General features: G+C 38.1%; 1 protein-coding gene across 11 annotated transcripts in view; it reads right to left on the reverse strand.

Annotated features, from left to right (window-relative positions):
• TBC1D1 (TBC1 domain family member 1) overlaps positions 1–17,151 on the reverse strand; it is a 302,344-nt gene that overhangs the window by 79,601 nt on the left and 205,592 nt on the right. For all 11 annotated transcript variants that reach the window (XM_078148318.1, XM_020991958.2, XM_020991934.2 and 8 more), the window contains one exon: positions 11,426–11,611. In XM_078148318.1, the coding sequence (XP_078004444.1) occupies positions 11,426–11,611 (186 nt within the window). The remainder of the gene's footprint in view (positions 1–11,425; positions 11,612–17,151) is intronic.

Genomic DNA, 17,151 nt, shown 5'->3' on the forward strand with positions numbered 1-17,151 from the left:
CTCTCTCGCTCTCAGTAAGGTTTGACATAACTTTCTTTCCTTCCTTTCTTATCAAAACCAATTTTTGCAGTATCAGACCAACTTATTTAGAATTTGGTCAAAGAGAAGAGGGAAGAGATGGAGAGTATGGCCAATTCAACTCAGCAAACATTTGTTAATCGCCTCCTAAGCACAGAGTACTTCTAGGTGTTAGGATAAAATAAGAAACTCTAGACCAAGGCGGCTCCTCTGTGCCCATATTTATTTAAATCATCAATCCTGTGGATAGGCTGTGGAAGCCTAGCAGTGCCCAAAGGCAAAGAGTAGGGATACTATGTCCTCTAAGACCCAATGGGTAAAAAGGCTAAGTTTTGAGGAGTGGCACAGGTAGATTGAAGATTCCTCTTTGATGGCCTTGATTTTTGTAAAACAGGATGCTCCAACATTGGCTGTAAGGAGCAGGGGAACATTTAGCCTTAAGAAGAAAGGAAAACATCTGAAACAATGCCTTGTGCCTCTAGCTGGGGATGGAGAGGAAGGAGCAGGAAGAGGAGGTATTTGTACTTCTTTCTATATCTCCTCAGTACATATCCCTTTTATAAAAGCTAATTGATGTTAACTAGTTAAAAGACACTGGGACAGTAATCAGTAGTTCATTGATACAAGGGAGATACTAACTGTAACTGGCGATTAATATTAGGGAAAACACACTGTAGTGGGGCCTCGGGAGAACAGAATTAGAGAAGAACCTACTAGTGCTACTAGAACCTTGAGGGAAGGGAGAGGATGAGAGATTTAGTTAGTCTTGCTCTGGAGAGACCCAACTCAGTCCAAGGTGGGTTAAGGATTCCCCAGAGATTATAAGGGTTACTTAAGTTAAGAAGTGAATTTTTGCCTAGAGGCAGTGAGAACCCAAATGAAGTTATGTAACATGGCTGTCACTTAAGACTCCCATAAAGTAGATGGGCAAAATATTAGCCAAGAATGTTGCACTGGTAAAGGGGGCTTGAATACCAAATAAAAGATTGCCTCCCAATCTCTATACCCTATTCTAGGAGGTGCTGAGCTCCAGCTAAAGTATTTATTTTCCTTCCAAGAATTACTTTAAAATAATAATAAAAATCAACTTGGAACATGTCCCAAGCAGCTTTTACGAGTTGGAACCTTCTTTAAAAATCAATGTATTACACTGGCACCACTGCTTCAGTGTCTTTGCCTGATAGGTACTCAATGACTCGCTGCTCTGATGATGCATTAGTCTACCATATTATGAGTACACCGTCAATCTGAAGGTGTATTCATGCAATAAATAAATCATAAGACTACTGTTACCTTTATGAATTAGTAAGGTTATATTTCATCAAAAGAACAATACTACATATTGTTACTGGATAGATCCACCTGAAGTTAAAAGGATACTAAGGTAATTTTAAAATAATTTTTAAATCTCCAAGTGTTAGCTAAAAGCTTAAAAAAACAAGAGTTTGACAAAATTATTAACTAATTCTTTGTTCTCACACTTAAGGAATGTTTGGAGTTGAAGGGAAATGAATTTGGTTGTCTCTATAATGGCACCTACAGTACTTCTATCCCAAGACATGATAGCCTGAGTCAATAACTCTCTAGGAAGAACATTTAAAAGAAAACTATTGCCTCTGAAAAGATTACCAGAGCAAAACAAAATTATTTATGGGCACCATATCATCTCTGGTTGTTTTATTTTCAAATTCTTGTAATAAAATTGTTGAGGAAGGATTGTGGCTAACTATGTAATAGCAGACATCAGGACTCAGTGCCATATCTGCTCTTTCCCTGCTTAAGAAGTTTTAATCTGTGTAATTAGACATACTTTGATATGTCAAAAGCATTCTATCTCATCAATACAGATACTCCCTCCAGTGGTACAGATCATAACCCATCCATGCCTTTTCACCCTATATGACTCTTGTCATCTCCCGTAAGCCCTCACAATGGGTTCACCCAACTCTGGTGGGGGCCTCCTACAATTCTCCTAATATTGAAACATACATGATGTCCATTTGCTATCCCTTGCTCTCAACACATGACCAATCCATTTTCTTTTCTAGTCAACACATCTTTACGATGACGTCTTTTATGTTGCTTCTCTGATGGTCAAGTATTTTAGCCTACTTGTAGGCTAAGACATAGCTCCCCATTACTCTCTGTGTGACTCTCAACTTTAGCTCTACAGAAACTATGATATTTAATTACTTGCAGCCATTTAGCAACATCAGAAGAATTTTTATGTTAAAAATAAGGGCTTTAGTTTCAGAGAGAACTTGGGCTTATAAAAAGCTCTACACAATTATGCAAAGGCAGTCTAACCAGATTTCTTTCTACTGTTCAGTTGTGAGCCCAGATCCTTGTCCATGAACAATGTCTGTGCAAGATATACGTACTGATGAACTAAATTCACTGGTTGTTTTGCCAAGTGCATAGAACTATCCAGGAACAAGCATTCTTCATCCACTTGGTTTTTCCTGTATCTCATTTAGAATATTCTGCGTTGCTTCAGGGCACCTAGAGGACCTCACTATCTACAGGGAATCCCTCTTCCATTGGGTTCTTTGTTAGATATCTTCCATGACTGTGGAAAGCACTTTTAACAAGCATGTTTCCTTGTTTCATTGCTCAATTTATATTAAATCATCAGAAAGCAGTCAAGCAAGGAAGACTCCGTTGTTACAATGACTTTTGTATCATTCTGACATATATTCTGGAAACATCTTGTTGGAGGAAAGCAGTTACGGGGATGACTGAATGAAATGCTTCTTTATAGTGTGCTCAACAATAATTTAAAAAAAAATAGAATCTTTATTCTCTACATTTTTCAATCTATTGTATCACTGAAGAAGATAACTTGAGAAAGTCTGCCTGTCCTCTGTCATAAGGGAATCAAGAACGTCTCCTATATGTTCCTTATTTCTAATTAATTTCTCATGACACACACATCAGGAACTGTGAATGACTTTAAGAGAATCAGCAAGCAGTAGCTCTACCTGGTTAGGAAAATCTCTGGAGCTCTTTTTCACTTTTCATCTTTTGTCTTCTCTTCCTATTTTCATCCTTAAATATCTTCAGGATGACCTCTTTTAGATGGTCATGTCTCTCACTGAGTTTTCTTTAAACTTGCTTTCCCCTTCACCACTTTTCTATTTTATGAGGCAACACTGATGCTTGCAATCTTCCTAGATAAGATCTCACAAACAGGCTGATATTCCGTTGCTCTGAGCCACCATATCTCTCTGCTTGGTAAGATTAAGTGTTTGCTGGTCAGCTGGTTTCTAGGCTCTCTTGGTCTCTTTGCTGGGTGTATTGATCTGAGTGACAAAAGTCTGTGTCATTTTATCTATTTCCCATATTATATTATCATCAGACATATTAGTTAACAGACATTCATTAGGAAACTAACATGTAGCCAGGCACTGTGCTAAACGCTAGGGATACAAAAAAAGGGAAAAGATTGTCCCAAATCTCAAGGACTTCATAATCTAATATGGAAGACGACACACTAACAGCTATGTACAAATAGCTATATTATGCAGGACAAATTGGAAATAATCAACAGAGGTAAGCAACTAGAATAAAGAAGCATCAGGGAAAGGCTTCCTGTAATTATATAGTTATCATTTACCCCCCAAAAAAAATCTTCCTGAGCACTTTTTTTAAAAAGAGAATTGAGAACTAAACTAATATGGACTATGTTTTATCAGTGTTTTAATCAAGAAATGCACTGGGCAAATTAATTGGCTGGTATTCTGCCAAATTAATAACATTTATTCAATGAAATAATGGAGATTATCTCAATAGAGAAGAGCAGTTTTTCCATAGGTGCACAATACCACATCTCTTGGGTCATCATTAGCCCGCTAATCCCTAGAATAACCAAAGAACTGGGGCTATCTTTACAATGTATGGATCTACTCTCTTAACTTGATCAAGTATGCTGAAGCTCTAGCTTGGGTGGTGGAGGGTGCAGTAATAGCTGCTGCCACTATTATGGCTGTTAATTCCCACACAGCCAATGCAGGGGTCCAACCAGATAGGTAAAAGGGTGGGGAATCCCATTAAGACAGCAACTAAAACAGTAATGATTCCTGGGAGTTTCTAAGGGCAGTAGAAGCCAAGAAAAAGGCCACTTTGCGTTCCAAATCATTAATCTCACACGCAGAAAGCTACCCTTCTTCCTTGAGGGTCTCGATCCTAAAAAGGTATGAAGCAACAGGTGGGGAATGTTACTAGTCTGTAACTCCTAACAGTTACCTGACTTCCTAGTAAACATCATCTACATCCCACATTGATACTGTACACAGTATTTTACTTTCAGATTGACTATAGCATGAGTTGCTCCATATTTTCCATCCCTAGATATGTATACTACAGATGGCCCCTACAAAAACAAATATGGTCCTGAGTAACAGCTATTCTTTTCTCCAGCTGGTATCAGTAAAGCATTAGACAAGATGACAACCAATTTAGGGATGAAGAAGTCTATAATAAAAAGTATAACATCGGAGAATTTCTGCTGAAAACAACTTATAATCGTGTCTATTTTGAATACTGCCTCCAGCTCCCATGAGAATTTGTGTTGTTTCAATCATAGGAAACAGGGCATGCAGAGCTTAAATCAACTATTTTTCATTCATTCATTCAGAATTGAAAGGAACTCAGATGTGATGTAGATTGCCTTCCTCATTTGACAGATGAATAAGTGACTGGCCCCAAGTCACAAACTAAGCATTAGAGGGAGGAGTTAAACCCCAGGTTTTCTGAATTCAGAGCCAATTTTTTCCCCAAACATTGTTCAAAAAATCTCTGTGGGATATGAATAAATCCTACTACTTATAGTTAAAATTCCACAGAAAACAATAAAGTTGCCCAGAAATGGCAATGGAATATGAGATTCATGAGTCCTACATTTTATTCAAGAGAAAAAAGTAATTTTATTTTTTGGCATTTATTTTGTTTTACTCTTACCTTACTAAAAATAAAATAAATAAAAATGTTCACTCTCTATTCTCTCCTTCTTCTCTTTAGTAAAGCATCCCTTTGGTAGTAGCCTTTTATTCGACTTGACATATCAATACACGTGCTTGAATGTTTACAGATAAACGGGATAACCCATCGGGAACAATTAGGTGTTTTTATCTTCCTGCTTCCAGTTATTTATTTGCTTACTTGCTTACAATATATTTAACTACATCTAACAATTCCACAAATAAATATAGGTGGTGACAAGAGAGAGGAAGAAGAGAGATGACAGAAGACAGGTTTGGTTACACATTTGGTTGTTATGATTTAGATTGGCATCGCATGAAAACAAATATTAGCCAGAGGCTAACTCTAGAGAATATATAAAACTTTGTATCACAAGTTGAACATTAGTTGTATAAAATGAACATTTTTCATCAGTTTTAGAAACACAGGAAATTCTAAAATGAATCTTGCTATAAGGTCATGGGAAGAATTATTACTACCTCTGACCCATGTACTGCATTTACATCACAGAGGACTTGATTTTACTTCCCTTTCACGTCCCTCCCTCAAGACCTGGAGGTGACATCCTGAGATGGTTTCCCATACATCATGCTTACTCTCTTTCAGAATCTGTAGGCTATTTTGAAGAATAATTCCCTGAATGTCTGCTACGTGGTCCCCTGCACCTATGGAACTTACCTTTATAAAAAACATGAAATCCTAGACTTCTCAGTGGACAAGTAACCTTGCCAGTTTCCTCATCTGTAAAATGGGGATAATCACAGCACTAACCTCTCAGAGCTACTGGGAGGATCAAACAAAATAGCATATGCACAGCACTCTGCAAATCTTAAAAGTGCTATATAAATGTTAGCTATCAACACCAACACTGTTATATGTAACTAGAGATAAGCAAAACTACTGTAGCAAATCAAATTCAAGACACTAAATTGCTGATCAATGAATGGTAACAGAATTGGCTTACAACCTTCTAAGCACACTTTCTCTGGCAGTAAGAACTGCACATGGGGGGCAGCTAGGTGGCACAGCGGATAGAGCACCAGCCCTGGACTCAGGAGGACCTGAGTTCAAATCTGGCCTCAGACACATAACACTTACTAGCTGTGTGACCCTGGGCAAGTCACTTAACCCCACTGCCTAGCCAAAAAAAAAAAAAAAAGAACTGCACATGGCTGGGCCCAGTAACATGGATGACTGGAGCTAATCAACATCATTCTATAAGGCTAAAATGAGGCATAGAACTGTGCCATGTGAAACTCAGAGGACAGACAGTATAATTTTCTGAAATGTTCAGGAGACTCAGTTTAGCTAAAAGATTTTGATTCAGCCAAAAAAGTGAAATACATCTTCTTTTGGCATAACTAATATTCTGATGTTTTCTTCTCATCAACAGTGCAGTTGCCTAAAATTAATGGAAATACGAAAACTAAAAACTATAACCTTGAGAGATGTATATTTATCAGAACCAGCCAATACTGACTTGTAACCACATTTGTAGTTTGTACATTTGCTGTCTTCTCCATTAAACTGTGAGCTCTCTGAGAGGAGAGATTTGGGGGAGAGGGGAGAGGGCTATCTGGAGAGAGCCCCTGTACCTCTAGCACTTAGCACATTGTCTGACATACAGTAGGCACTTAATAAATCTAGCTGATTGTGTAAAACTGTACAGCTCTTTACTCTAGGACAAAAAAAATTAAAAGTCATAAGGAATAGCTCTCAAATAAATTTCTCTTTAGGAAAAGTGACCTAGCATTAACACTGGCAAAAAGGCAGTAAGAAAAATCCATTCTCACTTACAGCAGGAATCGTCTGGCATAGAACTGAACTTGACCTTTTCTGTATGAACTGCAAGGCCCAAGGCTTTGCTCCAATGCTGCTTTCAGCAGCCACTGCCCACTGTCATGAAGACCTCCCCAGCTTCAAGGCCTGCCCTTGGGATTTCTCAATAACCCCCTAGCAACTCTCTTAGTCAGCCAGGTTGGGAGAAGCTGGCTGTCAGGTGGCTCTCTTCTGAAAGTTGCGCCCCAAAAATGTCCAAGCCTTTGTTGCTATGGCTGTGGCATAAATGGAAGGCAGTCCCTGCAGATTTTGTTAATCCTTAAAACCTTACATTTAGCAGTAGCTAAGAGGGTCAAAAGTTATGGAGAGGTCAAGGAGGATGAGGATCAAGCAAAGGTCACTGGATTTGCCAATTAACACTAGCAACCCTGGGGAAAAACAACTTTGGTCAAGGGGTACGGCCAGAAAACAAGTAGGAGCTGAGAAATGAGTGGGAGGCCAAGGCACTGAGGACAGATGTATTTTTTCTAGGAGTATAGTTATGAAAAGGAAGAGAGACACAGGAATAGAGTAACAACAGGGTGAGATCAAGTGACAGTTTTTTTTAAGGACTTACATTTTGACCTTCCTCCACCTCTTACCTGAACTTGGACTCTGTCCCTAGGACTTACAGGGGCCATCACCTTGTCTCACTCAGAATGAGACCATCCAGCCACTTGCCAACCATTATCTCCAGTCCCAGACATCACATGTCTACCACTGCCCTCCCATCTTTTCTAGCCCCTCTTTATATGTATGTGTTTTCTTCCTTTATTAGAATGTAAATTCTTTCAGGACAGGAAATGTTTGCTTGTGTTTGTATCTCCAGTGCTAAAAAATCACTTACTGTTCATTCATTTATCTACCCATCCATCCATGCATCCATCCATCCATCCAACCATATTTGAAGGCAGTGAGAAAGGATCCAACAGGTAAGGATGAACTGAAGATGAGAGGGAAAGAATACGCAAAGAATGGGATGAAGGGAACAGATAGAGGGACTGGTCCTGGGAAGAAGAATGGTCCCCTCTTCCATTAAATAGTGGTACAACCTTGGACAAATTATTTCCTTTTCCAGGCCACAGTTCCCTCATCTGTAAAATCAGGAGGCTGGACTAGTTACTCTAAGGTGCCTTCTAGCTATAAAACTATATGATTCTACGAATGAAGTTTGAAGTTTGCTGAAAGGATCATGAAATGTTCCCAGAATAGTAATAAAGAGGCTTTTCATATACTGAAAGCTAAAAAACACTGCTTATACAAAGGCAAATTTGCTTAGAGTATATCTCCTTCATTTCCTTCTCAGTGAAGAGGTTAGGTGAGGGCCTGGATAAAATTCTAACTCCAAAAATCTCTTGAAATTTATCTTATAGTAACAGCTAGAAATTTTTTCAAGCCATCTCACATCAGATTTTCTAAAGATACATCAGCATCTGCTTCTCTCCTCTACTAGTCACTACTGCTTTGGTTCTCACCAAATCTCTCTTCTTTACTCTGTAATCTAGTTTTGATGGGGGTTTTCTGTTTTGTTTCTTTTTTTCCATGCAAATCATATTTCCATATTACTCATGTTGCAACAAAAAAAAATGATGTGAAAAAAGTATGTTTTAATCTGCACTCAGAATTCATCAGTTCTCTCTCTGGAGGTCAATACATTTTTTCATCATGGGTCCTTTGGAATTGTCTTTGATCACTGTATTAATCGGAGTAGTTAAATCTTTCATAGTAGATCATCGTGTACCATGTTCTCCTGGTTCTATTCACTTCACTTTGAATCAATTCATATACGTTTTCCTAGGTTTTTCTGAAACCAACCCCCTAGCTATTTCTTATGGTATAGTAGTATTCCATCACAATCATATACCACAACTTGTTCAGCCATTCTCTAATTGATGGCCATAGCTTCAATTTGGTAGTTTTTTTTTAAACTTCTAAATATTACTGTGTTTTGAGAGGCAAGATGGCACAGGGGACAGAGAGCTGTCCTCAGAGCCAAGAAGACCTGGGTTAAGTCCTACCTTAACACATGCTGGCTGTGTGACTCTAAGCAAGTCACAGAAATCTCTAAGACTAATTTAAAGGCAAATTTCTGCCCTGAATTTGTAGACACTGTCCTCATCTGGGAGTTCCCTATGCTAATGAAATCACAGATCCTGTGCTTGTTCCCAAAAAATTCTTGAAACACTCATGCCAGGACAGTTAGTTGTGTGTTTCTTTCATCTAGGTGACCTATGGACTGTTCCAGAGGTCTGGAATCATCCTGGAGTAGGAATCATTTCAGTGGAATACATTTTAGAAGTTGACAAAGCCACGTCCCAGTTACCAATGATAAGTGAAAAAAGAACTAAATTCAAGACATTCAAAAAAAAAAACCCTTGAAAACCAAATACTGCTAATGAGGCCGATGAGATGAACAAATGGTACGAAAAAACCCTTTGCAAGGAGCTGACAAACAACTTTGGTTGACTTTTGGAATCACTCAACTATTCGTTCCAGTCCACTCAGCATTCACATTAAATCCATCTAATTTAAATCATGGTGTACTGTTCTAACCCAATCATTTAAGGCTGTGATTCCTCCTTACATTCCCATGAAGCCAGTTATACATCCCTGTTTTATAGCGGTACCCTTATCTTACATGACCATCTTTGAAGACAACTGCCTGGAATTGGAGGATGAGATTCTACAGCCACATAACAGGGCAATGTTAATTGACCCATAAGGAAATAAACTCAAATCAGTGGCAATACAGGGCAAAAATTCCTCCTGGTCTGGTGGCCATGTGTGACCTTGTAAATAAATGTATACTTGTAGTAAAATGGAGATTATATAGTTGGCAGGAGGTTATACATGTCGTGGAACAGCAACTTTTTTTTTAATTAAACTGTTTGGTTAAAAACCTTACATGTTTACAGTTAAAGGCATGTTACCAGTTGTGTATCATTTTTAATACTGGTAATATACTACTGCAAAAACACCCTCCCCAAAATTTCAACAAGCATTTCCATACTTACATGTTATTCTAGCCAGGCCTCAATTTCAATACTAAGGGATCAGGGCAGTTCAAACAAATTCATTCATTTAGAAGACATTTGTTAAGTGCTTACTTTATGTGAAGTACCATACAAAACACAAGAACAACAGAATTCAATGACATCCCTTCACCACCACCAGATGTAATGAGAAAGACTGTTATGGATAGTAAGTGATATAAATCTCTTCGCCCTTCTTCCTTATATTCATCCCACTCTAGCTTCCTCACTGCCACATTCACTAAATCTTTTCCTTTTCAAATTTCCTTCCCTCATACTTCCCAGAATCCTTGGGTATCTTTCTGAAAGACTTGTGTCCAAGGTCACAGAAATAACCAGAGGCAGAACTGGCTGTAGAATCCAGGTCCTCAAACCTACAAGAAGTTATACCAGCCAAATGATATTTCACTGCTGCCAATATTCAATCCACAAAATATGATCTGCCATTCTTGAAGATATTCAAAAAAATAAACTTTTAAAAAAAAATTTTTTTAAAGAATTTGCTGCAATTTTGAAAATGTATTGAACAATAGGAGAATCACTGAAAAAAGTTATCTATCCTTGCAAGGTGACTATAGAGAAGGGAGACATTCCAATTCTCTTATGTTTATTGGAGGAAGAAGCTACCTAATTACTTTATAATCACAGCTCATAAGATAGAAATAAACAATAGCATAATTAAAACACATGAATGATTTCTCTGATTCATTTTTTTAAAATTACTCAAATGGAATAGGCAGGCAGTTTAAATGCAACAAGCCCTATACAATGAGTTGATACTTATATAGCATTTGATTACAAAGCATTTAACACACATACATCACTCATTTGAGCCTCACAAAAACTCTGTGAAGTAGACGCTATTATCAAACCATTTTTCAGATGGGGAAATTGAGGCTCAGGGAGTTTAAATGACTTGCCCAGAGTTATGCAGCTAATCCAAGTCAGAATTTGAACTCAGGCCTTCCTGACTCAAAGTATAGTTATCGACTGACCTCTTCGCCTCTCATTCTCCCCTTGAAGCTTTTTTTTTTGTAAAGAATATGTAAAGAACTAGATAATGTTAAAACCTAAGTACGTTGACAAAATTCAAACTTTCAATCTGATATTCAATCTGAATACAGGTATTTATGAAAGAAGGGATACTAACAGAAAATATTTAAACAACTACATGAAATAATTGTAATTATTAGGCTTAATCAACTTATTCTGCCTTCTGTGTAGTTTTAAGAACAAGGCAGAAAGTAAAAGGTGTGTATTCTGAATCCTACACCAGACTTTTGGGGCCTAAGTACTTACCATTTCTCAATCAAAATTTCCAGGGCTTAAGAACAAGAAATGAAATAGGTATCAAGATGTTAAATTGCTACTAAAAATGCAATGGAAGAAATTAAAATAGTTGAGAGTTAATGCATATTCCTAAATTGTCTTATCTGATTTTTTTATAGATTTCATTCTTAAGCCCAATACTACTAATCCAAGTACAAATTGAATTTTTGGATCTGTTTTCTGTGACCTTTGAAACACTTGCTAAACAAATTAAGAAAGTAAAATAAATGGAAAAAATAACCTCTAACCTTGCAGTTTCTGGTTTTCCTTCTCCATCCTGAGCAGCAGAATCTGCTGTAGAATTGCCTTCTTCCATAGCTCCCGCAGTTCTCGGGATGTTCGTTTCTTCTCCTCTGTTACAGGGCCAAAGGGACCATCCTCACAAACTGGCTCCAATGGTGAACGAGGGGGAAGATCTCCCAGTTCTGAATAATCTGGAAAAGATAAAAAGAAGATGGGGGACTTTTGTTCTTTAAAATACATCCTGTTAAGTACAGATAAGCACAGCATCCAATAATCACAGAATCTAAGAGCAGGACAGCATGGAAGGGATGGTAGAGGCCATCTAGTTCAACCCATACCTGATCAAAAATATCCCCTACAACAACGCCAACAGATGACCATCCAGCCTCTTCTTGAAGGCCTCCAGCGAAAGAGACCCTAATACCACTTGAAGTAATCAAATTCTATACATACTGATATCCTATATATGATGCCATTATTATATTTTTTCAAATCTCATTTATTATGCAGGTTCTACATATTATAATAGATTACACTTAAAAGGTCACACTCCTAAAACTGCGATTTATACATAAAATAGCATGCAAGGAGAATTTTAGGACCTAATAAAAATGCAAATAGCCCTGGGAAACTGTTATGTCATTACTCATAGCCCTACAGCATCACCAGAAGAATACTCAAATGAATCTGTGATCATATACATGTGAATATTCTCTCTAGTGCTGCAGATTCATTAACCTTCCTTGTCAGTCCCCTTCACCTTCCCCCAACACTGCCATCTGAGTCTTGTCCATGTCCTCCTATACTTCTCCTATACTGACTCTTGTCCATGTCCACACAGGAGGGGCCTACCTGATGTGCTAAAGACCTTCCTAAATTTCTCCTGATATACGAAAGATGACAGTGAAGCACACAGGTGATCAGTTATTACTCATACCTGACACCAGAATAATACAGCTGTTCCAAACATGGCCCTATGTTTCAGGTATAACCTTTGGTTATTAAAAGTATGGATGGAGCCAAGATGGCGGAGAAAGGGCAGGGACTCACCTGAGCTCTCCCTAGTTCCCCTCCAAACAACTTTAAAACAAGGCCTCAAAAATGAATGGCAAACCCAACAAAAGAACAGGGTGAAACAATTATCTACTACAACTTAGAAGGCTGACAAGAACTGGCCAAGCAATTCACAAAGGAACAACCAAGTGAGGTTTTATATATGATTCTGAAAATGATACGGAGCTACCAGAGTTGGCTAAATAGAAGGGAGGTGATATGGTCAGACCTGCACTTCACAAATATCACTTTGACAGCTGAACAGAGGATGAGCAGGAGTCTGAAGACATTTGAGGCAGGGACACCAACCAGAAGAATATTTCAGTAGTTCTAAGAGTGAGGTGATAAAGGCCCACGTTAGCATGGCAGCAACATGAAAGGAGAAAAGCAGGTGAATGCAAGAGATGTTATGAAGGTAAAAGTGATGAGCCTTGGCAACAGATTAGATTATGAAGTGAGGGGTGTGTGAGAGTGGGGGATTAAGGATGACACCCGGGTTGTAAATTTTGGTGATTGTGCGGATAGTGGTATCCTCAACAGTAACAGGAAAGAGGAAGAGGGGAAGATTTGGGGAGAAAGACAATGAGTTCAGTTTGGGACATGTTGAGTTCAAGATGTCTCTCTACATGGCATCCAGTGTGAAATGTCTAATAGGATGTGGGAGATGCAAGACTGAAGGTTAGAAGAGATGTCTCGGTAAAATATATTTGAGAATCGTCAGCATAGAGATGATAATTGAATCCACGTGAGCTAATAAGATCACCAGGTGAAATAGTATTGAAGGAGAAGAGGGCCCAGAACAAAGCCTGTTGGACACTCACCATTAGTGGGCCTCACCTGGATGAAGATCCAGCCAAAGAGACTGAGAGTGGTCAGTCAGTCAGTGGTAGGCAGAGGAGCAGGATAAAATGAAGTCCCCAAAACCAAGAAGATAACATCAAGGGAAAGAGGTTGATCAACAGTCTCAAAGGCTGCAGAAAAGCCAATAAAAAGATAAGGACTGAGAAAGGGCCATTAGGTTCAACAAACAAGGGATCACTAGTAACTTTGCTGAGAGCCGTTTTAGTGGAATGATGGGTTCAGAAACTAGACTGTAGAGAGTTAAGAATGGATTGAGAGGAAAAGAAGTCTACAGACAGACTTCTTAAGGAGCTTAGCTCCTAAAAGAAGGAGAGATATGGGATGTTAGCATGGATAGACAGATGAAGCGAGGGTTCCTTAAAGATGGAGGAAGCATGAGCACGTTTGTAGGCAGGAAGGAAGCAGCCAGAAGGCAGGGAGAGAGTGGAGATAATAAGTGAGAGAGTGGGGATGACAGAGGGGGCAATCTGTTGGAAAAGAAGGGATGGAATCAGATCAGCAATCATTACCAATTACATAAAGTAAGTCTTGTTTGTTTTGTTTAACTTTAAGGGAGTAAGGTTCCAGAACATGTAAGAGCTTTTATCTGACACCCTCCTTCAGAGCGGGACATTTCAGCTTTTTTTACACTTATCTTAGCATTTCACTTCTTCCCCCCCCCCCCCATCTTGGCCATTGGGAACTCTCCTGGACACAGTACAGATCTGACTAACGTGTGCTTTATCTCATACTGGAAGTATTTACACTCCCACCAGTTTGCAAGAGATTCTAATTTCAACAAAGTAATTTTTGTAAGATGTCCTGGTAGATTTGGCAGACATTCCAGAACACTGGCTGTTGGTTTATTATTCGGAGTAACATTTTAACATGCTTTCATGTTTGTGCAAGGGGAACTTGGGAACTGATCCAGCTAATGTAGATAACCCAGTTTAAGCCTCGCGACAGCTAGATGAAGTTGACTTTAAGAGCTACTCTCATGCAATGATGCCTAATAAAATGTGGGTGCACCTCACTTTTCTTATTTCTCTCTTCCATGTAAGGTATTTCATCTTTAACAATTATTCCTCCTACTTAGGGTCTCACATGCTCCTATTGCTTGGTCTCTGTTACTTTCAGATTTGGGAGACTAATAAAAAAAACACCCACAACAGACATGATTCTAGGTATGAAAGTAATTGGGTTATTAGATCCATTTACCTTTTTGTCATCTCTACTGAGACTACTGGCTAGACTGCTAAAACAAACTCCAATTTATGGTAAATAGGATACTCACAAAAGAGATCTATCTAAATGCTATGGCTTCTCCCAACACTGTTTCTGTGGATGGAAATAAATCCTAAAGTACTTACCCTACAAAGCTGTTCCGAGGATCAAATAAGAATGTAAAGCACTTTGCAAACTTTAAATATCAGTTAGTATCCTAATTATGATTGTTGTTGTTTTTCTTTGGTGAAAGCAGCACAGTGACTTAGAAGAACGGAATCTTACTGCCTTCCTTTTTCACTGTGAACTCTCCCTGCAGCCCTCTCTACCTGTCAACACCTGTCCTTTGCCTTTCCTTCTATTACTATCTCTCCTCCCTTGGATCAAACAAGATCAAAATGAAAATGTTGATCATGGCTAACATTAGTTTTTCCCCAACTACAAAGGACTGCCTTGATTTGATCAAGTTAACCTACCCAAGCCCAGGCCATAAAGAAAATTATGGCTAACAGCACTTTTCTCTAAGCCAACTTCTAAGTCAATGATGTAAAACATCACCCATTGTTAAGAGTGGAAGGTAAATTATTAATCATAAACTGAGAAATAAGGAAGAAAAGATGGAATAGGCATTTATTAAGCCTTTACTACTTTTTGTCCCTATTATTCTATGAAATTTAATGAAGAAAAAAATCTTATCACCCCCATACACTCAAAAAAAAAATAGGGAATTTTATGGGGCAATAATCATTGGTTGCAATGATATTCCTAGTGATAATGATTTAGCTCACACTTTCTTTCTTGAAATAATTTTATATTTATTTATTTGGGTGCTAGGTATTGTATCCCTTCAGAAGAAGGTAAATTTGATAGTGTGGGATAAAGAATCTCTTTCTTTTTTTAGAAATATAAAGAAATCATTTAAAAAGTATCCTAGTCTGATATCTTCTAATTTGAAAGAGAAATCTTTATGACTCTCTATTTAACTATCAATTCCTTAACAATCTCCTATTCTTCTCTCACAGATGAAGGATTCCTTCCTTGAAAAGAGAGTGATGATCTGACCAGGGCAAGGACAAGGGGCCCTTAATTGATCCACCTGAAGGGATTAAGGCATTGATCAGAGGGAGGAAGTCTCTTTCATTACTTCAGGGTGGTAAAAGGAGAATCCTTGAAAGAAGTGATCATCGGAAGACTGAGTAATTTTAGAAAACTCTGAAGGCTGCCTGATAGAGCTACCTGAAGCAAAGTGTTAACCCTGAACTGTGCAACTATATTGTCTCATGTTGTTACTTCAGAATTATCCTGTATTAAGAATGAGGGGACCTGCCAGTCTGTACATTTCTCTCTCAAGCAGAACAATATTTGAAATCAGAAGAATGACAAATTAATTTTTAAAATGTTTCTGGGAAGACCTGTGTCTACAATGCAAGGTACAATATTAATATTTTTTTCTTCAAAGGCTATTTGTTTCCTTATGTCTTTATATCTCCCAGTGCCTATTTTCAGATATGTGCATATCATAAACACTTAATAAGAGTTTGTCAAATTTAACTGAAAGGTGCTAATTTATATATTTTTCATTGATTTTATTAATAACTCATCCGTTGTGTAACAGTGTTGCTAACCATGTTTCCTCTGTATTTGTACTATCTCACCACCCATTGGGAGAAATAAATCTGGAATAAGATATATGATTTTACTAACCCTCTAGATTTTTGGCTATGCTCCAATCCCCCCCACCCCACCCCAATGGTACAATATGTGACTGAGAAGAATGCAACAATCTCCAGCGTAGGGTCCATGGGACAAAAAAGTTGGAGAATAACTTAAAACTTAGATCTAGTTTTGTGTCTGTTTATCTGTGTCTGTGTTATACATAGAATTTACTTTTTTACCTAGACCTGTAATTTCAATGACATAAGGAGTTACCACTGAAGAACTTTGTCTACCAGTGCAGTGTGGCATCTTCTTGAAATTTAGAATATTATGGAGTTGCCTAGAATAGTGAGAAGTTAAGTAACATGCCCAGTAACATTGCCATTACAGGTCTGAAATGACATCTGAATCCAGATTGCCCTGGCTTTCAGACCAATTCTCTTTCCATGATGATACCTGCCTCTCATACAATACATTTGTACAGAATATAAGTACTCGTTCAAGCATATTAGCTGCCTATTTCTTAGAACAGACAGAAAACAAACAATAAATCTGCATGTATTTATTAAGCGACAAAGTGTGTTCAACATTGTGCAAGCAACTCTAGCACTAATTGCAGAAAGTACCCCAAACAATTTTGGCTAGTTTGCTAACTTGTACTCCTTTTGATAGATGGGTCTGTAGAGGACAGTGTACATGCAGAAAGATTCAGTAGCTTGAGCAACTGGAAAGCAGATGACCTTGGTTCTGTTTCTAGCCCTGTATGGGACTCTCGGCAACTATTTCCTCCTATGCAAAATATGAGGACCCTCCACTTATCACATACTACACAAACTGCAACTATTAATCAGAAGGTAGACAAGTTTTCTGAACCACTTACACGAAAGTACTACCAAAATACAACATGCTGTGGCTGACACCAAAATGATAAAATGAAATTAATGACAAGATATGGAAT

This window comes from Phascolarctos cinereus, unplaced genomic scaffold, assembly GCF_003287225.1.
Source record: "Phascolarctos cinereus isolate Bilbo 61053 unplaced genomic scaffold, phaCin_HiC Scaffold_9;HRSCAF=440, whole genome shotgun sequence".
Lineage (NCBI taxonomy): Eukaryota > Metazoa > Chordata > Mammalia > Diprotodontia > Phascolarctidae > Phascolarctos > Phascolarctos cinereus.